A 23,819-nucleotide genomic window follows, 5' to 3' on the forward strand; every position below is an offset into this window, starting at 1 on the left:
ACACATACTCATTGACATGGCAGTAACAATCTACTGTGGTTTTAAGTCATAAAATGATTAAAATAGTATATTTTTTGGTGTTACAGCCCTAATAAAATGTGTGGTGTTTAATAAAACGAATACATTTTTTTTTTTTTCCTCTGACACATCTAGTGCTTCCTTTGACTCCACTGTTCGGCTTTGGGATGTAGATCGAGGCATCTGCATCCACACACTAACCAAACACCAGGAGCCCGTGTACAGCGTGGCCTTCAGCCCTGACGGACGCCATCTAGCCAGCGGCTCTTTTGACAAATGTGTCCACATCTGGAACACACAGGTAAGACAAGAGGAGCTCTGATCCATCCCATCCAGAGAATGCCCAAATGCAGCTGGATCTGAACTCTTATTGCTCTCATTTCCACAGACTGGTGCTTTAGTCCATAGCTACAGGGGGACGGGGGGCATTTTTGAAGTTTGCTGGAATGCAGCAGGAGACAAAGTAGGAGCAAGTGCGTCGGACGGCTCTGTAAGTACAAGTTTAGTGCTCTGCACCTCAAATAAAGGTAACGGATAATGCCTATACTAAATATTTTCCTGCTTTCATTTGTAGGTTTGTGTATTAGATCTGCGGAAATAGCGCTGCTTGCTGGAAGCCATGGACCGACTATGAATGTGTACATAGCCAAAATGACTGTCCCTGACCCTCAAACTGCTACAGTCCCTGAACCATGGCCAGCCACTACAGACAAACACAAGCACGCTGACGCCACAAGCCGAGCGGAGAGGATGTGATTCCAACCCGAGACATTCAAATGACTTTTGTAAGGTGAAAAAAAAAAACAATATAACAGAGGAAGAAAGAAAGACAAGAAGACTGTATATGTACCAAATTTGGAAGATATTTTACTATTTGTTCTTCAAAACCAATCTCATCGAAATAAACGAACGAAAGGATTTTAATCTTTGTTGGTAGTTTCCGTTTCAGTGTGCAGACATACCGTTTTCTTTCCTCCCCCCCTCTTTCTTTCGCACATTTGATTTGACGTCACAGCTGCATGATTCCAAGACTCACGGTTTCCTCCGTTTAACACAAGTACAGATATTTAGTCTTTTTGGTACTGGATGTTTTGTGATTTCAACAGTGTGGGGACATGAGAAAAAAAAAATCAATATTTTCCTTGTTCTTTGGTTTTCCTTTTTATGCTATTGTGTAACTGTAATCTTCTCTTCCCCTCGAACCCTGCTTTCCCCCCAAATGAGAGATACATTAACCACCACAACAACAAAAAGGCATGCACATCACAGAAAATGCATCCGTTCACTCATACTACTGTATTTAGTTGGTAGACGTTCCCTTAAAAAACACCAACAAATTTTGTTTGGCAATCGTAGACGTGGTGTTCGAATTACAGAAGTTTGACATACATGTGGGTTGAAAACAGAAAAACTTGATTTAGATTTGAAATATTTTAAATTAAACCCAAACCCATCAGCGTAATTTGTACTTTTTTAATAATTGGATTATTTACTCTATTCATTTTGTCTTTCAGTTCCAGTATTTTTTTTTTGTTCTCTATTATGCTAAACATAAAATTTAAGCATTTTTTGTTGGAGAACCCAAAACCTAAAGCAAGTCTGTTGACAGAACATTGAGCAAACGTTGGAGAGACATTATTTTAGTGCTTTTGGGGTTCTCTGCACTGACATTTAATGGGATGCTGATGTTCATTTACAGTAATGGCCTGCATGAGGACAGTCTGTACTAATGTGCTTTGTTTTTCTCCGTGTTTAGACATCCAGGGGGAAAAAAAAGTCACAGACCCCAAGAGTGCAAAAGTCTCTCTCTGAATTTTTTTTTTTTTGTCCCTCACAGAGATATTTTAGGCTATAACCTTGCATTTAAACCAAGGTGTCGTATTTAAAGATTTGAAACGGATTAAAAAAAAAAAGTGGAAAAACATCTGAACACTATTTATTACAGCCTATGACAACAGAAGGGTGTTTGAGTCGTCCCTTTGCCCCAGCGTCTGCCTGCTCACAACAACCTTCAGTTCCTCTGTCGTTTCGAATCATTATTCTTAACTGCATCTGTGTCTCCTGGACTTTTTGTACTCTTTTAAAAAAATAACTTTTGTAATGCATATTTCTTTGTAGCTATATATATATATATATATAAAAATAAAATAAAAAGAGTAAATACGCAAAAAAAAAAAAAAAAGGGAGAAAAAAGAAAACCCCGACAAACTACTGGAGGTGGGTTTGAGGGTGTACAGCTTCGACCTCAGTTCTGCTCACTCTTGAGTTCTCAGATGTCCCCACACCTGATCTTTGTTTCCCCAGTCAAATGTTTTTGGTTGCAAAAATTCCCCCTGCATTGCATTGATCTGTTGTCATTTAAATCAGATCTGGAGTCCAAAATAAAGTATATTTTGATATTATGGCTGTGTTTTTTTAAATTCTCCTGGTCTGACTATTTAATATTAAGTGATGGTGCCAATTAAACCGCTAGTGTTACTTAAAACGGAACCTGACTACCTAAAGAAAGAAAATCCATTATTTATGCCTACTAATGTCACTTGTGTTTTTGTCATTATTCCAGACTGTAACATCATTGGTTAATACTGCTTGATTTTGCTTTGCTTTGTCATTTAAAAGTCCATTTAATTAGGCAGATAAGACATTGCTATTGTTTTTCCACTGTAAGTTTAAAAACTTTTCTTATATACAACTTTGGGGTTCGAGGTTTTTTATATAAAGAAATCTCATGCTCTGCAAACCTGCATCAGAAATACAATAAAAACAGTAGCACAGTAAAATATTACAATTTAAAATATCTGTTTTATATTTTAATATATTTAAAAAAAAAAAAAATCTTTGCAAATCATTCAAGAAATATAATTTGTGTTCAAAACCGGGTAATATTTTTGCGGAAAGGTTTTTTTTTTTTTTTTTTGAATTAATGAATAGAAAGTTGAAAAGAACGGCATTTATCTGAAATATAATCTTTTGTAACATGTTTTTACTCTCACTTTTGATAAATTTAATGCATCCGTGTTGAATAGAAGTATTATTTATAAAATAAAAAAAAAACTACTTCCAGACCTCAAGCTAAATATTATAATTTACGTTTTAGATTATTTTATGTATGTTCTTGTCAACATAATTCCCATTTTTTTGGTTGAACCATTTCTATAATTGAATAGCAGCCATATTAAACATAATCTTGCCAAGAAAGTATTTGAATCATTTATTACATAATATCAATCCGTGCAGTTTTAAAACCAAATGATGTGATCTAGTCATACATAAACAACTCCAACCTCTTGAATCAAATCACTGTATTTCATTCTGTTGTCTTGTGGTTTCTTCCTCGTCAAAGCACTCCAGCCTGCTCGTTAAATCACTTATTATATACTGGATACAATAACTGCCCATGATTTACTTCAAGTTCTTTTTCTAGCAGCTCTTCTTGGAACGTTGCTATGGTTTGATGACACGACTGCAGATTTAATCACCGAGTATTGTTGAGGAAATCAAAATATGTGTCCTAACTTAAACTGAACTGGGAGGATATCAAAATAGTCTTAGCTTTTGAGAACTAGGGGCCTTTTTTTACCTACTGTACACTGCTGCGGTACTGTGAACGACGTTTGGGCTGGTTCTGTGATCAGTGTGTGTATCCTCCGGAGTTGTGTGTGTTGTGTGAGGTAATAACTGTCCGTTCCTGAGAGACCTCAGCAGCATATGTTGTCCCACCTGATATCCAGTCGTTCTCATCCAAGAGAAGAGTTGGTGTGGAGGACCAGCGCCATGTTCTCAGTGATCTCTAGGATGCTCTGGAAGACGTCGTAAGCTACGGCGAACAGGAAGTAGATGGGCAGCAGCCAGTGGAGCCTGAAGAGTCTCTCGCTCGCCGGCAGAGTCACCGTCAGATGCCTGGAAACAGAAAGGAGGAGTGAAACAGCAGGACGGATGGGGATATGGATGAACAAATGCTGTTACTCACTTGAAACGCTGGGATCTGGAGGCTCTCAGCATGAGGAAGATGAACAAGCCCACCTCAGTGTTCAAGGAGAAGGAGACCACTTTGTCAAGCATCACAACAAATCCCTACACAATAGATAACCAGATGGAAAACATAGCCTTTATACTCAATTAGTCTGTGATTTTTAATATTTTCATTTTTAGTTTAGTAACTTTAACTTTTGCTTTAAAAATTATATATTTTTTTTTAGTTTGCAATGTTACAATGTAATGTGATTTTAACCCCTTTTCTGAACATAATATATGCCTACATTCTTCCATTCACTTTATTTGTTTAATCCAAATACGATATATAGGCTATCGTATACCGCAAATCAGCCAAAAAATACAGAGATATAAATTTTTGCTCACATTGCCCAGCCCTATACAGAAGTGTCCTGGAGTTGTAAACAGTTTTTATTTTATTTATTTTTATTTTTTATAGCATAAATAATAAAAATAGCAAAAATTAACTAAACCGTTATGGTAAACAATAAAAAAAACTGTAAAAAGCAATCAAATGGATAATTAAAAAATGTAAAATGAAACATTGACTAAAATAGGTTTATGCTAAAGTGATAAATAAAATATATACAAATAAATAATAATACTAAAATAACACTGATAATTGAAGTGTTGTGATGCATTTTAAGCCTAATCTATTATTTTAATATCCCTATGCAACAGATAATTAGATGGGAAAACTTTAATAGTTTTTTTAATAATTAATATTTCTAATTATATCTATTAAACATTTTTTGGTAGTAGAAATCAGTGTTATTTTAGTATCATTGATATTTTGAGTTAAGTTTTTTAATAAAAGTTTAGATGTATGTATGTGTGTGTGTTTGTGTGTGTGTGTAATTTTCAGTTTGTGTTTTTTTGTCATTTTTTATTTGTCTAAATTGTTATTTAATTAATTAAATATATATTTAGCTTTAGTTATTCCAGTTATTCAAGTTCAAATAAAAGAAAATGACAAATGTTATCTTAGCATCTAGCGGAAGTAAAATATTTTAACAGGTTATTTCATTTCAGTTAATGTTTTTTCAATTTTTCAAATTTTGTTTATTACGTATTAAGGAATTTAGTTTTAATATATATCTTTTTAGTTATTTATTTTAGTTTTCATTAACAATAATAAGATGGAAAATGAAGAACAGTTTTAATGAAAAAAATCAACTGCCTAAAATAATTGTAAACTGAAATATTTATATAACTGAAACTAAAACTAAAATAGACTAAAGCTAAATATAATATACACATAATAATACTAAAATAACACTGATAGACTAGGCTTAAAATGCAACATGCAGCACTTTAGTTATCATTTATTTGAATACTGTATTTTTTGTTTAATGCATATTTGCACTTTTGGCAAAAGAATAACTGGCAGTCCACCTGTTGAAGCTTTTTATCAATGCAAAACCTTCCAGCAGTGGCTGAACCTGGCGAATCAATGCATTCTACTTCCTCTGTAATCACTAGTGGCTGCTCGATGTTATATTTATTCTGTGCACATCCTTCCTCTAATGAGATGTACTGCAGCTGTATAAAAGAAGAAATATGTGAACCTAATCCACATGAATCATCACATTATTAGCATAAACTCCAAACATCAGCTTCTAATGAGTACTGACCTTCGGATCACAAGCTGAAACGACAAAAATGAGGCCGAAAGCCAAAAAGGACATGAAAGTGCTGAAGAACCTGGAAGAAGGGAAAGCGGAAGTTATTGCGATTTATCAAAGCCAGTGTTTTTAATGCAGCAAAAGCCTTTTTTATTAGCAGGGTAAAGGAATGTGCTGGCTGTGTGTGCGCTGATGGGCTGTAAAGCTGTAAGAAATGGTGTGTGAAATCATCTGTCAGGGCTGAATCCAGAGTTTACCGTCTGCAGTGCTGGAAGCTCTGGCCTGATGTCCTCCACTGTGAGCTGATCCTGGCCATCCGTTCAGCGTTCTCCGTCCAGTGTGAGGAGACGAGGCCATCGACTGAAAGCAGAAGCAACGTTAGCTCATGAAAATAGTGCTGCGGGAATCTGATGGCTACATTGTAAAGAGACAATCATGAAATGCATTATTAGCGAGGTTTCTTTAAGGCCACAGATAGGAAAAAATATCACATTCATGTACACACACACACACACAAACTATATATATATATATATATATATATATATATATATATATATATATATATATATATATATATATATATATATATATATATATATATATATACACACATACATACATACATACATACATACATACATATATATATAGTTTTTTTTTTGTTAACTGGAGTGAAAATCAGTGTTCACATTTTATATATTTTTACAAATATTTTTATATTCACTTAAATTTTTTACGCTTTTATTGATTTTTCGGTCAAAATAGTTTTTTTTTTTTATAGTTCAATATAGATTTTTTTTGTCTATATAGACCAATTGGTTTATATATAATATTAAATATATACAATATTTAACAATAATTATTTTTTTATGTATTTTTATTTACTTTAGTACTTCAAGTACTACACATGCACTGTTCAAAATTGACAGATTTATTATTATTATTTTTTGTAAAAGCATTAAAGTTATTATTTCAAATAACTTAAAAAAAAAAAAAAAAAAAAAAAAATCACCATTTCCACAAAAATACGTGACCCTGGAGCACAGAAGCAGTCTAGGGAATGTATACACCATATGAAAACTTTCCATTGGAGTATGGTTTGTTATGACAGGACAAGATTTGGCTGAGAAACAACTATTTATACTATTTATACAACTATTCTGTACTGCGTTTAAGCTAACTGAGACTTGTTATAGCACTTATATCATTGCTCTTTTGTTGTTTTTGATTGCTTCTGTTGTCCTCATTTGTAAGTCGCTTTGGATAAAAGCGTCTGCTAAATGAATAAATGTAAATGTAAATATTAGTAGAACCTGGAGTCTGAGGGTGCAAAACAATTCAAATACTTAGAAAATCACCTTTCAAGTTTCCAAATGAAGTCCTTAGCAATGCATATCACTAATCAATAATTATGTTTTGATATATTTATGGTAGCAAATGTACAAAATATGGAACATGAACTTAACTTAATATTCTAATAAGTTTTGGTATAAAAGTGAAATCTAGAATTTTGAACCATACAGTGTATTTTTGCCTATTACTGTAAATATACCCATGCTACTTATGACTGATTTTGTGGTCCAGGGACACATATTAAGCTTTAGTTTCTGCTTCATCATTACATGAATAAATTAAATTTTAAAATGTTTACATATTACATTTACATTATATATAAATGTACATACTCTGTTCACCTTTAAAAGAAGACTGTTTGGAATATTTGTTCCGAGTTCTGACTATGGGATATTTTGTGTCTGAAAACAAGATTCCAGGTAATAATTAATCCATGGCTATCTCTCTCTCTGACATTAATCTTCTTATTCAATTTAAGACTAATTAGTCTTTTCAATTAACCTGCTCTGCAGCATCATAGTAACTTCATACAGTCTCTTCCTACACAATACTGTTTCACACTAGCAACTAACAGCCAGATGCGAGATCACACTCACTCAGCATTAACAGATGGAATGTGTCACATGCAACTCACTGTAATGTGTTACAGAGGCTATTTGAATTCATACGCTGGTGAGCCATGGGTTGGACATAATTCACACCGACACCCTCTGCTGAGAGCTTGGCTGGACTGGCTTCAGCCTCTGTGATAGATGCAGCAGGCAGTGTAAGAGAGCCAAGAGCAGTCAGAGTCAGAACCTCGGAGGAGGCCTTGATCATGTGTAGGACACACTGGTGAGTCCACTGGCAGACCGGTGAGGAAAACTCTTCGAAATCTGGGTTTGCTACTGCATGGCGACTGATCAACTCTGTTACAGTTTATTATATATATATTTTTATCTTTATTTTCAATTTTTTTATATTAGGAGGAGATTTCACACACACACACACACACACACACACACACACACACACACACACACACACACACACACATATATACACATAATAAAAAATGAAGACTATATATAAGGCTGAAAGTACACACACACACAATATATATATATATATAGATTAATCGCAATTAAAAGACTGAAACTTTTTGGATATGTAAATGTCAAATGTAAATAATTAATGTAAACTCAAGACAAAGAAACTATTTAAATTCAAAATATGATTGTTTATTGGAATTTTTGTTTAACTTGTAACACAGATTTTCTCATGTAAACAACATACCTGCAATAAACCATCAATATCCTCCAAATTAACTGTTGGCTTGAAAGCCATATTTATTACAGAAATAAAAACACAGGCATGTAAGTACCATTTGAATTTCAAAACAATCAATGCCAATAAAAAACAAAAATGATTTCCATGTTGAATTCTAAGTGGACTGCAAAAAAATTCTAAAGTATAGTCATTGCCAGTGCTTTAAGTGGGCCAGTATGCACAGGTACTCAGTACCGCCACTTCCAAATATAGCTCTTGAGCGTACCGCCACCTCTCCGTGCGCCCAGAACGTGCTTGTAGCGTACCGGTACGCTCATTTGGACATCTGTTTTAATAGAGGTTTTAATCTTTTACCTGCACTGCCGATTTTCAGAGCGCCCTTCACAATGCAAGCTTCCTAATTCATCCCACCCAGAGCAGAAACTACATTACCCATTCACCCTTAAGTTATACAAGTGAATAGCGCATGTGTCGCTTTTCCCACTGTTAAGTGTCAACAACTCAACGTGGCCGGAGAAGGTGTGTGAAACTCGTTGTGAGTTATACTAAAGCAAAATCTTGAGTATTTATTGTCTGATAAACATTAAAAACTGTCTGCGGAGGTTGAGTCGTCCTGCAGCCCCCGCTGGCTGCTCATTGGCTGCAGCATCTTTTTTCTAAGTTCTAAAAAAATACCGTAGACGGCAAGGCACAGATTTAGATATTCATTTATCTAATTAATCTATAGCCTATGCACAAAGACAATATGATCTTTTTGTCCCCTTTTTGTTTTAAAGCTTGATGAAGAGAGAGAGCGCAAGTTGCTGCAGCTGAGGAGGACAGTGATGCACGCGCACAGGAGTGATTGACAGTTTGCAGCACTGTGTACAAAAAAAACTCCGCTACACAATTATTTCTTTATTTTCGTTTAAGCTTATTAACGTTAGCGTTACAGAAAGGTCTGATTTACGCACTGTTACAGTCATAATGTTTCTTGTGGCAGACTGAAGAGTAATCCGGCAGAGTTTTATACTGAAACTTTCCGTCTAAAAGTCCTTCCTTGGTCTTATCCATATTTCTTTGCACGCTGAACATACATAGGCCACAACTGGAAATAAAAAAAACTGCAACCGCGTTAATTGCGTTATTTTATTTTAACGCGTTAAATATTTCAAATTAATCGAATGCGTTAACGCGCTAATTTTGACAGCACTAATATATATATATATATAATCAGGTATCAGGTGTGTTTCAGGGTGAGGCAAGGGAGGCAGTGTCTCCTCAAAAAATTGGATGAGAAAAAAATCAATTTTACATAAATTAAACAATGCAAATATCACTAATAAATATGACACTTAAAAGCATGTTTTTTATAAAGAAACACTGCCCAACAGCGACACCTGCAGGTAGGACACTTGCAGAGGCTTGCCTCCCTTCAGCCCATTGACTTACAAAAGAGACCCCTTAGTGTGCTGTGGGTTTAGTGGGGGGTAACTGAGAATGAATGGGGGGAAAGTCACGTGAGAGGAGGCAATGCCTCCATCATGATATAACTGGATATGATCAGTTATGATTGGATGTGATTGGTTCATGCTTTAAATGTTTTTTGTGCCAGCTCTCGGCCTGAATGAAGAAATGATGGCATTATTGACTAAGTGAACAACGGACCCACTTAGATATCATGGCTATGCATGGGCTTATTTTGTCCCTATAAGGTGACATCCATCTAATAATTTGAATTAAAATTATATATGTTAGAACTGCAAACTGTTTTTGTGTTTTATAATGTTCTACAATACAAGGTGCAGATAATTGCCACTATTTGAAATTAGTATATACAGCAGAAAATCCTGCTATTTTAACATCCTGTAGTTATTTTCACTTAGTGTAAATAGTATCTAAGATTCATAAATGCTGTAGAAGTGTTGTTCATTGTTAGTTCATGTTAACTAATGTTCAAACTGTTACTGCCTTTCATTATTATTTTGGAATAAATGTAAAAATGCATAAAAACACTATGAAATGTATAATTATTATTTAAAATAATAAATAAATGTTAATAAAATACCAAACTGAATTATTTTTGTTCTATCTTTTTATGTAATGTTTTTTTAACCAAGAAAATGCCAAAACATTATGTATAATGGAAATGAATTTATATAAGATATATTAAAGTTTGTTTGATTAACATAGGCATCACATGGCCAACAGAGTGATGATGGGATATATATATATTTTTTACAAATTCTAATACATGCATGATGAAGCACTTAGAGCATAATAATAAAAAAAAAAACTCACTGGTGTGCTTCATGGCTGTGCCCATCACGAGGAAGCTCACGGTTATACTGATGGTGGTAAAGACCTGGATCAGCTCTGCCACCCATGAGAAGCGGCTGTACTTCTGTGTTATGATCTGAGGAATAGCACACAGCCTCGTCAGATTACCAGCCAGCAGATTTCAGATTTGAAATAATGCACACAGTTAAAGAATGTGTGTGTTGCAGCTGTTATACCACCAGGTCACCACTAGATGTCACCATTTGTCTTTCTGAGCACAACTGAACTGGTAAGTTGACTTCAAGGGACCGCATTGAGAATCTAGCATCTCATCTGCACTATGAAGTTTGTATGTTTGACTAAAATAAAATGTAGATAAAAAAATGTGGTCCACAATCCCACTAGAAACAACCATAGGTTAGATATATCTGATCAAGAGCAAAACTATTGCCATTTTAAAACCTCTGTCTTATTCTCACAACTGTTTTTATCCAGAAAAAAGATGAACTTCGAGCTCAAAAGGGCTTTGAGCTCCGGGCAAATGCACTGCACATTGAAAAATGCAACTTGTCAAAAACATTTTGATTTGAAAAGTCATTTTCACCCCATCAATAAAACAGGATTTAACTCATAACACGCTGTGTGTGTGGGCTAGGAAATTTGGGTCTTTCCAAGTATAGCCTTTCTGTCTTCTGTTCTCATTCGTGTGCGAGTGCCATGATCTCTTTGTGGTTGGCGGGTCTGACTCATATCTGACATTTCAATCTTTCAGCCCTGTCTCTGGAATCTCAGCCCTGCACACCATCCCTGGGCTCTTTCATGCACTTTTCTCTCTCGCCTCTGCATGCCGAGAAATATTTTGGTATTTTTGCTCTGATATGCCAAATCTGGTTCTCCGGACTCATATGACTTTGATAATAATGAAACAGGCACAGCAGTAGGGCTGAGCAATAAAACATTTATTTTAAAAGCTGATTAAGCCTTTTATTCAATGCATGTATTGTTTAACAAATAACCAGACAGACAGACAGACAGATAGATATATAGATAGAGGAACTGATTCATGAAAATTAATTTAATAAGTGCATTTTGTGTTATCTGCATGATATTCTAGGTCAGGACCCACTTTAACATCAAACATCTCCACAATGCCAGGAAATGCCAAAGGCCTGTCCATTCTTTAGAAGGGCTCTGCTGCCCTGGGTCAACTGCTCTGGAAAAGTTTTGAGCGGCTGGTCAGTAAAAAAACAAAAAAAAAACAAGAGCAAATGGATTGGTATAGGGAGCCAAAAGTCCGCAGAGAGGAGACTCAACGCCTCACTGCCCCTAAATTAGATCACAAATTCTCACTCATGGCACAGTCTCACCATTGGCCCCTGAGGCAAAAGACTGCACATTATTGTTTAATACTTTGCCTCTGTTCTGCTGCCACCGAATACTCAAACACACAGGAAATACAGCACATTCACAGCAGAATTAAAGGGCCATACGCTAATCACATCTGAAGTTAAGAATTACAACAGCAGACACTGAGTGACATCACAGCCATAATAATTCATGCATCCTCATGTTTTTTCAAACCTGCAAGGCTTTGTTTCTTTAGTTAAACTCAAAAGGAGATATTTAGTAGCCGGTGTGAATAGGCAAATTACAAAATATTAGTATGGACTGCTTTAATATTGCTTTTTTGGTAACTCTCTGCTGTTGCTGTTTACTGATCAAAGAAATTAAGACTTCTATACAGCAAGAATGCACTAAATTTATTAATAGTGAGAGTAGAAACATTTATAAAGTTACAAAAGATTTCAATTTCAAATAACCTCTATTTATTAGAAAGAGAGAGTTGGGTGGCATCAGGAAAAGTCCCTTTAGCCGGGATTCGAACTTGGGATGTTTGCAATGCATCGCAGTAATATGTCAGCCCACTGCCCACTAGGCTATCGCCGACAAATTGCCATCATTAGACAAACCATTCATTAAAGCCAAAAAAGTGGCTGCTGTTATTAGCTTCTTTGATTCAGATGAGCACCTGGTAACAGAACCAATGATGGATGGATGATCTGTTGGACGTTATCTTTGAATCCACGAATGTCGTAATCTAGTATGTCAAAAACAGATGTAAATAAAACATGATCTACATAAAAAAAAAAACATCCAGCTTAAGGCAATTTGCAAGCTTATCTAATTTAAAGAAAATTCTGAACCGCGTTAAAGAAATATAACATCACCGCATCATAAATTTGAGATGTTTCCATGCAAATTAGGATTCTAAAGTTCTCTTCATCTCGCTCCTTGGAGAAGAGACTTTATTTATATCTTCGCTGCATTGCATATGAAATTGTCAGCTTGATACACTCGGTATCAGGCAACCCATGAAACGTGCTTGTCTACGTATAAATAGAAACAAGCAGCTACAAGACCGCTGGCACTGTGCTCCTCTGAACGTGATCACAACTTTTTCTCAAATTCTCTGTAAACTCTGCTGAAGTTTACAAACCACAGCCATGTCTTTCATCATGACTAAACTGTCGGGCTTCACAGAACACAGTTTGTGCTTATATACTGTATGTATTTCATATATTTTTAATTTGGGTGTTCTTTCATATTAAAGGGATAGTTCACCCAAAAATGAAAATTTTATGTTTATCTGCTTTCCCCAGAGCATCCAAGATGTAGGTGACATTGTTTCTTTTGTAGGGCCCTATGAAATCCATTTTATTTTTTCCCAAATTCTGTTTTATTTTTATTTTTCAAAGTCCGTTTTTTCTGTTATTATTTTTCTGGATTCCATTTTTTTTCCATTTTAATTTTTCTCAACTCATTTTTAATGGTTAAATCTAATTTGTATTAATCAAAAAGCAAGTCTAATTAATAAAAATCATAACACTTATACATTTACACAACAATGTATTAACAGTTTAACAAAATTACATGTTAAGGGCCCTATGAAATGTTTTATTTTATCTTCACCATGTTTTTTGTTACCTAATTCTGTATTTTAGTATGTCTAATTATTTAAATGCATAAAAACAACTTAATTTATTCACATTTTTCTTAAAATAACCTTATGAAATTTTTTTTTTTCAGAAATACTGTTGTGTATTTACATTGTTCTGGTTATCAAACGAAGGCATAAAACATTTTTTAAAAATTATTAGAAATTTAAGCAAACTTTGAAAATTAAGCAAACTTTATTTTTTGGTAAACAAAGGGGATTTACTATTAAAAATAAAACATGGAGGAAATGTTGTGTTTATTCCTTAAAAAAAAAAGTTTGTTTTATTTTAGTAGTAGTCTAAATGTGCAGTCTCCTGAACAATATTAATACATTTCTGGCAAATACTTGTCTTTAAATTAAAATTAAAAGTAGTTTTACGCAAATCAAACCGTCAAATGCTCATGAAGTATCTCTGTCAGAGCAGCTCTGGAGTTGTTCCTCATGTGTTTGCGTCCTTACCTAGTGAGACGACAGAAGCTGAAATCACGACGAGCGCCACGCGCGCTTCAGTGAGTGTAATAAACTAAGTCGCGCTTCCGCGTCTACGCCTTTCAACACAGACACGCAGGATTCATATTTAAATAGACTTTTCCGGCTTAATATTTACAGATATTAAACCATATCGCGATTTGATGTAAGTGCTATGACCTAATTTTGATTAATTCAAAATTGGACAAATTTCATGACATTCCATACATGTAAATTACGTTTTTATGACTGGATTCCGCGATTCCATCCGCATTTTCTGCATTGCGGAAATCATAGAGCCCTACTTCTGTAGATCACAAACTGTTATTACTCAAGAGTTATTTGAACTTGACAACCTAATCGGTTTGATTAATGAATGAACTGGATCAATTCATTTTTATGAGTGGGATGATTTTTATTAACAATTTTTGACTGTTTTTTACAGTCAAATATATTTGGAATATAATACTTAAGCTTTTTGGATTGTTACCACTATGCTTTTCTGTTCTTGTGAAGCTTGAATGCTTCAGTTTTTCTTTTATTTCAATTGCATATAAAACTGACTAGTAAAATATTCAAGTATTTTTCTTTTGTGTTGCATGGAAGAAAGTAAGTCACACAGGTTTGGAACGGCTTGAGTAAATACTGACCTTTTGCAGTACATGACCTTTTTATGAATGCAAGGAAGATTTCTTATTTAAGGGTCTGTAAAAATCTCAAGAGCCTCAAATGGATGCAGAAAAATGTAGCAAAAGCTCCGTTACAAATGTGCATAATAGTGAAGATAACATTTAAAATGAAATCAGCAATAGCAGAACACATTTTCACTGTTCCGGCGCAAATTTTTGAATTACAGAGAACTGAAGTGTATCTGATCTCTCCATGACTCAAAGGAAATGCCACCCTGTTGGGCTTCGGTGAAGAAAAATTTTACCAGCAGCTGCAGAAATCAACACCATTTCCTTAACAAGCATGAGATGACCTTTAGATTAAAAGAAGCATGTCCTGTTGACAGAAACCTTTATCATGAATCACTCTGTTTGAAATTTCCATTAAACAGTCATCATTTATATGCCATCCATCCTTATCACTTTTGTTTAAACACATTCAAACGACATCTTAAAGGTTTTAGTTCAGAACCAAACTCAAGGTCAACTCAAGCTTTGAAGTTGTGATTGATGGCAGCTGTGAGGTCAGAGCCAGCTCATCATTATGCTAATCATCTCTAAGACAAAAGATTCCCACCATTGATCCTCTGTTCAAACACAGCGGTGGACACTGATTGGAAAAATCTACACTGTAGATGTAAATGACCTGGCGAGAGATGTGCATGTATGTACTGTCAGCTACAGTTAAACATTTTTGAACCTCAGAACTAAAAAAAATAAAATAATTAGTGATAGACTATTGTGAATACAGACAGAAAGACGGACAGACAGATAGATAGATGCTCTCAGTGGACACACAAGCCTGTCAGAAGCTCTCCGGCAGGTGCAGAGGAACAACGGAGCATGTGTCCCGACAGAGAACCTGGGAGTGCAGAGTTACAGCATAATGCTAAACAGCCCTGTGTGTCCCAAACGCCTGCAGCAGAGCCTGAATAATTGATGAAGTGCTGGGAATGTCAAGACCCAGCGAAATCTCTGTACTTGTTCCGTGATCAATGAGAGAGCCCATATTTCTTGACACCCAACTTATCATGTTTACATTAAGAGTCTCAACTACAGCTAATGCTGTTTGATGTTGCTCAGCAAAATCATCTGCTTCAATGGTTGCCTCTGACTTAAGGAGCTTCAGTTCCAGGATGTGAATGTAAAGTGGTCACAGCAAACCTTTTAAATGTATATTCCCACAAGATTGCATGCCACAGGACCCGTAGCAGGGCGCACTGTCAACGCAAGCAAGAAAAAGCAGGATTATATAGAATTGATGATATAGGTGATATACCCCTGGGATTTATTAGTCTATTTCATTTGATTAGACATTGCTGTATAAGCCAGCTATTCAATTAAGAAACAAAGATTCAGCACTGTAAAAAAATATTTTATCATTATGTTGTATAAGCAATGTTTTCTCTAAAGCAGTACATACCAATGCACTTCTAATGGAGCCCCATGCAGAGGAGTCCATCTGCATCCATTGTTTTTTTTTTTTTTTTTTTATTAATTATACAACTGAAGATAAGAGAAAGGTTTGTAAATATGCAGCGTCGATTAATTTGCTACAAATAAGAATACTTGGACACTATGGAGATTTCAATTACTGTACATAGTGGCATACACAGAAGCCAAAAGAGGAAATGTGTTATTTTCTCTCTTGCTCTTTGATCTCTACAAAATGTACCTCACTGTCTGAAAAAATGCTTAGATTTTTTTTTTTGGGGGGGGGGGGGGGGATCAAGACAGAAAACTGCACATAAAGTATATAAATAACTTATTTAAATATTCCATTACAACTATATTCATGCGCCATAATTCATTTAATGTATTGATAAAAATTTGTTTATTATTAATGATCGAATAAACATTAATAAAAAAAGAATTCCTTTCAAAAATCCAAAATTACTTTGAAATATAAAGTAATCAAATATGAAATTAATTAATACAATTATTAATGCCCACACACACACACACACACACACACACACATATATAATTATACACATTTAACTTTATTCAGTGTGTTTGTGGTAGTGTATAAAGCATGTCTCTGCTTTGTTTTCATACTGATAAATCTGAAACAATACAGTATTTTTTTTAACTGTCCATGGTGCTGAAGTTGAGCAAATTTAATAATATTACTCTGCCTGCGAAACTGACTGCTGTGAGAGGTTATTTCATATACATAATTCTGGAAGAAAAGCTTTAAAATAATTTCATTACATATTTGAAGATCCATGCCCAAATATAAAGAACCCCTGTTTGTTTTTTTGTGAAGAATATGTTCCAGGGGTAAATTCAGTCTTGTCAGCTTATACTGACCAGGTCTGACAACTTCCTTTACGAACATGTTCATCTGGCTGCCCTGTCAGCTGTTTTTTAAAAGGATGAAAAACGTGTTACAGCTCCCTCGCTTTCCTAATGCTATCATGTTTTGTTTTCTGTCAGTTTCTCCTCCACCTGTCTTGCCATACCCGGGCTGCCATAATTTTATTTCCAGATGCCTTCAGCTGTAGGGATTCATTGGCTCACCAGTCTCATCTGCATAATCCTTGCCCAAACCGTGCAGCTCGAGAAAGACGAGCTTCCCAAATTACATCAATCTCAAGCTGGCCGGCACTGGCTCAATAACATTACCTGTTATGAGTCTGTGTGTTAACCAGTATGTAAATGAGCACATCAAAGCTTGCCCAACACGTCCGGACCACAAAAACAGGGTTACAGGGAGGCTGACCTGCTGTCTCGTCTATGCAGTTCCTCCTAACATCCCATGAGAAGGATCTAATATATTCCTTATGATGAATGCTGCTGAAGCAAATAGTGCTGAGTCAACCACCTGCTTCAAAAGACCGGTGCTCTGCAGATTCTTATTTGAATGAGGAACAAAAGTTCACGGGAAAGTACTTCAAAAGTTTCCTTTTCAGTTTTCCTAAGGTTGAAGATTTTGAAAGCCGTTTACACTTTAAATATAAAGATGGACGAAGCTGATTGAGAAGAGAGAATTTCATCAAGCCTGGAAAATGTATTCTAGGAAATTGTGAAAGATGAAGAAAATGGGTGATTTTTGTTATAGCAAAAAAATTCAGACGTATATTATGGCATGAACATCAAAATATGGGAGTGTTTTCAAAGCAGAAAATACAGACTGCACAGTCGATCACATGAAATGTCCAAGTGTTTCACCAAAGCATCTGCAATGGATCTGTGCTGTAACCAGTTTTATAACCCAAAACCTATAGAAAACATAATAAATAATAGACAGATAATTGTGAAAATAGATTTTCCTAGTGAACCTCTCATTTTTTCCCAATTGCACTAAGAACAGCCTCATCTTTGGTCTCAACTCTAATATGATTTATTTTCTACCCATGGTACTGGATTTAGACCATTTTTTCTTGGAAGAAACTCTTTTTTTTCCCCTACTCTGATCGATATCAGCATCGACTCATTCCCCCTCTTATAATGTGCATCCTCCCAAAATGTTCACCTTTTCTCCACTGTACAGTGGCGCCCGAGCTCTTTACCTCATCTCAAACCAAATCTGACTCGAAAGAAAAGGTGTCGCGGTATTGATATCTGGCTCCTCTCACATAGTTCATCTCCACCAATGTCTATTCATATTTCCTCTGCCTGTCACCTCAAACCCAATAATAAAGCAGGCAGGTCAGGTCTCACATATCCATCCACTTCAACAGACATCTCCCACTCGTCTACCCCTGGACTCTGGCATTCAACGTTACCTCTGAATAATAAATGGATCTCAGCTGTTTTAACCAGTGCTCAAATGGTTCTGACAAATATTGACCCCGAGTAATACATAGAGAATTCCTAATACATCCTGATTGGCAGACTCACGCCTTCCATCACAGTCAAGCCTCCAACGGCTGAATTACACCATCAGACAGAACGCTTGAAGAGGAAAAAATAACTCATGTCAGGTTATATATATTATCTCGACCTCTGAAATAGGGAAAGATAAGATCAATGGTTTAAGCTAATATTATGCTCAATGATATGTAATGAATGTTACACAGTCTCTGCAAACAGCACATGAATGCTCTCTACTGGATCTATTCAAAGATGTTGAACTACACTATAAGGCTTATTGGATTTTCCACTGTTGACATTTAGTTAGTCAGATAGAGGTAGCAATTAGAGCTTTAGATGAATAAACTGCTTGCTTCCTTCAGCACAAATGGAAGAATTCACTTGTTTCTGAACTGTTTTCATTGAAAGTGAAGGAACTTGTGATGATTGTTATTGACTTTTGCAAAGGCTCTTCTGGCAACCCAGCTCTTTTAAGCCAATATACAGTATAATGCAGAACAAAATAAAACAATTTAACAAAGCAGATAGAACTGTATTCAAAACCATAAAGATTAGAAAAAGGCAACTGTATCTAAAATTGCTCACTATTTCATACACTGTATAATGTCCAATAAGAGATGTTTTCAGAGTGAATATCTTAATTCTTTACATTGTCTTGTATACCCATAATGCACTCTGATAACACTACATTTAAAAGTATTCAAAAGGGTCAGTACAATTTTTTTTGTCCCACTTTATTTTAAGGTCTTATTCTTGCGATTAACAAACCATAAACTACAACTTCTACCTCAATAAACTTCTAATTTGCTGCTAATTACAGTTCGTATAAGGCAGTTGATAAGTTAAGGTATTGGGTAGGATTAGGGATGTAGAATATGAATAGCCAATATGTGTATAACCGGCATGCTAATAAGCAGCTAGTTAATAGTGAGAATTGGTTCCTATAGTAAAGTGTGTATATGAATTATATTGATGCATATTGATGCATATTATTGACAATTTATTTTGAACATTACTGTACAATTACTACAAAGTAAAGTTGTTATTATAGTTAACTCTCTGATTAAGGATATTTATATCAGCATCCAAATAGTTCCAGTAATTATGTTCACTCCACCTCTATTTAGTGCACAATGCACATTCACTATATTGGGATCAGTCAATGAGTGAGCAATTTTGGATGCAGCAATTACAACTTCATTGTTGGTTAAACAAATCTCTCCGGTCCATTTCTATACAACGGACTGATGAATTAGTCTAATTCATGACCTGATGGAACGGCGTGTTCATTAAAACGACTGTGCAGGATAATTGTGTCGTTCCGTACCAGTGTTCGTGCTCTTGAATGTTGTTTTGGCCACGGAGACAACGTTCGACTGTCATCAGTTCTGACTCATTTCACCGTTCAAGCATACATAATATGTAACATGATTAAAAGTGAGAAAAATAATCTGAATATCTGTGCTGCATTTTAAGTAACCACCTACACGACCACCTCCTCAATGAATGTGCTGCCATCGGCTGCTCTGATAAACAAAACTTTATCCAACCTAACAGCCATCACTAAATATTTGAGAATTTTTTTTCACTGAATAAAGAGCACTGAACTGTCATATATATGACCGTTTGTATTTTGTTTATATATGTTTTTGTTTATGTATTATGCCTGTTAGCTTTTGCCCATATTTTGATTTTCATTTCCACAATCGTTATTAAAAACATTAAAGTAGACACTTTATTCACATTTAAAATGCTTTCTATGAATATAAAACTACTTTTGTTGATTGAATTTAAGGTGAATACCAAAATAGTACATCATGCAATCATATATGTATATGTATATATATATATATATATATATATATATATATATATATATATAGGCCAGTCGTGGCCTGCAGGAACATTAGAAGTGGCCAAATCAACAGTTTGATACATTCTGAGAGAGAAAAAGAATGCACTGGTGAGCTCAGCAACATAAAAATGCCTGGATGTCCATGGAGGACAACAGTGGTGGATGATTGGAGGATCCTCTCCATAAAGAAACCTTTCACAACATCCAGCCAAGAGAAGAACACTCTCCAGGAGGCAGACGTGTCACTAAGACTACAATCAAGAAAAGACTTCACAAGAGAAAATACAGAGGGTTCACCACAAGGTGCAAACGAAGCCAGATTAGACTTTGCCTAACCACATCTAAAATAGTCAGACCAGTCCTGGAAAAGCGTTCTTTGAACAGATGAAATTTAGGTCAACCTGTACCAGAAGTAAAAAGTATGGAGAAGGCTTGGATCCAAAGTATACAACATCATCTGTGATACATGGTGGAGCAGTGTCGTGAGCATGCATGGCCTCCAGTGGCACTAGTTTACTGGTGTTTAGTATATAACTGTAAAATTAAATTGTAAAATGGTTGTAATATATATATATATTTTGTAGTATTGTTATTAATTTCCAAACATTTTTTTTAAACTACTCTCTCTTTGGGCAACATTGCTATCATATGCTTTCAGCGACAGTGCTGGGCTCCTGTTGGTGGCTTGCAGGTAAGCATCTGTTGCTAGTTGAGGAAGTGGAGAAACACCTGTCAATCATGTCACTATCTAGTGAATACAGTGACTGACTCCCTGCGGTAGGGCACTTTTGTAGCAGCACACACACAAACACTCCGTGGTGTATAATAAATACACCGCATGAGAGGGATTAGAGGCAGGCTAATTATAGACTGTGTATAGCGCACTGGCGCTCCTCTGGTACAGTAGGCCCGTCGCAGGAGGGGAAGCCCACACTGGGTGTGTCAATCACCTGTCTGGATTGCTCACTGCTTCAAAACCTCCTCGCTTTACCTGTCTGGGTGACAAGTAAGCTGTTGTACAGAGATCACAATCATTCTTACATTACTGGCGGCTGCTTTCTCATAAAAAATGCTTGTTGTGTTGGTAATGATTACTTCAGCAGATTTAATATAAATTAAGTGTCATCTGAGACTGTAGATACTGAAATGCCATGCATTTGGTATCAGCAATATTTATGAACACCTGGTAAGTCTCCTTACTCCGTACAAGGGTGAAATTAATGTACAAACATGATTTTGTTTAAAAATAAAATGTATATAATAAAACTAGACACAAATTTGTTTCAGCCTTTCTAAAAATTAGAAATTTTCACTCGTCGTCAGGTTTTGTGAAATCACAAAAAAAATTCTGATTGAAAAATACATAGTGATAATCTACAGTAGGGCTGGACGAGTCAGAAGTTCAAAGACTTGTCAAAATGTGCTGAAAAGGGCAAATAGGAAAAGTAAGGGTAAACACTGGCAGTGTTCTTATAAGATGAGAGGAATTTGACGCCAAAGTTGCTTCTCAAAAGCTAAGCTAAACACAAGTTCTTGCCACAAATGTTAGCTCTTAAATGTCAAGCCTCATATAAAACTGTAAGATACTGTGATGCACGAGTAGCACCGAAACTGCATACTTAACCTTTAAAGCATATTTTCACTGCAGTTAACCATTGTTAAATTAAACATGTGATGTATCTCACTGTCAATTTTTTTTTTAAAGGCGACAAAACTACTTCGAAGGTATTCATGCTAATATAAACAGAAGGTGCTTTGGAGGTGATATCCAGCACATGAACAGCCAGCCACTAGATCTTGTACATTTTCATAACAAGCAGAGCTGAAGTCTTTCCTCACAAAGCCTTCTTGTAATACAGCACATCTCTGTGAGGCGAAGCATGAAGGTTGCACCCTGTGCAATGCAAATGTCACAGGGAAAGCGGGGACGTCAGAGCTTGAAAACGTCCTCAAACGAGCGTGTGTTGTGCCTACCCAAACGTGACAGCATAAAAAGAGCAATGTTTACTAACTAGGGTGATGAACCCCCTGTTGGGCCCCCTCTCCTCCTCAAACGGCAGGAGCTGATGACAAACACATTTCTGAACCCCGCTTTGTTTATTTCATTTTTTACCTACTGTTTTGAGAACGAATGATACGAATGAGGTAATCATTACAGTCATCATACTCCAAATAGGAAAGATTGATTGGAATGCAGCCAGTGAAGCGTATACAGCGTCGAGAGAGGTGGAAATGCAGTAACTACGCAAACAAACATCCAGCTCACGTACCTGTGAAAAACATCACAGCTGAATGCATTGGGCCAGAGACGCTGAGCTGAACTCTATAGTTGTTATGACGTACATGCACATTACTCAAAACACCACACGGGAAGCTTCTGAGAACGTCTTGAGCTCAGGCTGGGATCTTTGTATGCTAACAGATTGGAATGGAAATATTTAGCCTCATTACAAGATTGGTAAGACTCAAGCAAACCAAGAGGAGCGCCAAGATACAAGAGTGCGCTTGAAAATATTTAGTCATGCATTATTCATTATTGTGATTCCTTTCCTGCCTCGAAGCTCATTTCCAGAGTACCGGCCATAGTCACGAGACAAAGAAGAATGATTTTCACACTCGAGTTGCCACAGAATTGCCAAACACTGTTCACACAAAAAGGGTTTCTCCCAAATGGGAAGGGTTGAGTCTTTAAGTCGGTTGCAGTATTTAAAGAAGTAGTTCACCACGAAATTAAAAAATTCTGCCATTACTCATCCTTATGTTGTTTAGAATCTGCATGCATTTTCTTAAATGACATACAAAGGAATAGAATTTTAAGCTTTAATATATTTTTAAGAGAGAGAGAGAGAGAGAGAGAGAGTGAGAGAGAAAATAAACAACTGAACATGTTTTTTTGAAGAATAAAAAAATTAGATTTTTTTTTGAAAATATCAACTTTTGTTCCATAGACAAAATAAAAACATTCGGATTTCAAATAACAGGGTGATTTTAAATAGCAATTTGATAGAAAAATCATAGAAAGAAGAAGTGTGCTGGACATATTTTACCTCAAAAGTAAAAAAAATATTTTTTTTTTAATTCCGCTTAATAGTCACTGCATTCTGATATTATTTTCAAAATAATTCCATTAATTTTTAAAATTACATTTTAAAGTATTTATTTATCAAGTTATATATTATATTGTGAAAATAATTATTAGATTAATAAAACTCATTTAAAAAAATCTATATATGAATTATTATAAATACTAGTTAAATACAGACGCATCACAATAAAACGTGTGTATTTGATAACATCACAAACTGAAGAAATTCCTAATGCAACCTAAAAATAGATTACATGTCTTTATGCAAAATAGGACTTTTCTTTTGGTTTCTGGGCTGAAATGTGACACGTTTGATACGTTTGAACAATAACAGCATTTTAATATTTATGTAAAGCTGGGTTATCCAGTTAATATTATATTAAACTGCCGTGGGTTTGTTTTTATG

At 35.4% G+C, this 23,819-nt stretch overlaps 2 protein-coding genes across 3 annotated transcripts in view; one reads left to right on the top strand and one right to left on the bottom strand.

Moving 5' to 3' along the window:
* The window catches only part of LOC113111008 (F-box-like/WD repeat-containing protein TBL1XR1), a 51,261-nt gene extending 49,112 nt beyond the window's left edge, over positions 1-2,149 (top strand). Inside the window, exons 15-17 of the mRNA XM_026275374.1 lie at positions 154-319; positions 407-508; positions 593-2,149. Coding sequence (XP_026131159.1) covers positions 154-319; positions 407-508; positions 593-619 — 295 coding nt within the window. The 3' untranslated portion in view covers positions 620-2,149. The remainder of the gene's footprint in view (positions 1-153; positions 320-406; positions 509-592) is intronic.
* Positions 1-23,819, bottom strand: part of LOC113111007 (uncharacterized) — a 101,720-nt gene that overhangs the window by 14,787 nt on the left and 63,114 nt on the right. For both annotated transcript variants that reach the window (XR_003293247.1, XM_026275373.1), the window contains exons 14-18: positions 10,542-10,656; positions 5,894-5,996; positions 5,646-5,715; positions 3,989-4,092; positions 3,739-3,918 (exon numbers count right to left, since the gene is read on the bottom strand). Coding sequence is in view for 1 of the 2 variants with exons in the window: in XM_026275373.1 (XP_026131158.1) it covers positions 3,756-3,918; positions 3,989-4,092; positions 5,646-5,715; positions 5,894-5,996; positions 10,542-10,656 (555 nt within the window). In the remaining variant the exon portion in view is untranslated. The remainder of the gene's footprint in view (positions 1-3,738; positions 3,919-3,988; positions 4,093-5,645; positions 5,716-5,893; positions 5,997-10,541; positions 10,657-23,819) is intronic.

Source organism: Carassius auratus, chromosome 11 (assembly GCF_003368295.1).
Source record: "Carassius auratus strain Wakin chromosome 11, ASM336829v1, whole genome shotgun sequence".
Lineage (NCBI taxonomy): Eukaryota > Metazoa > Chordata > Actinopteri > Cypriniformes > Cyprinidae > Carassius > Carassius auratus.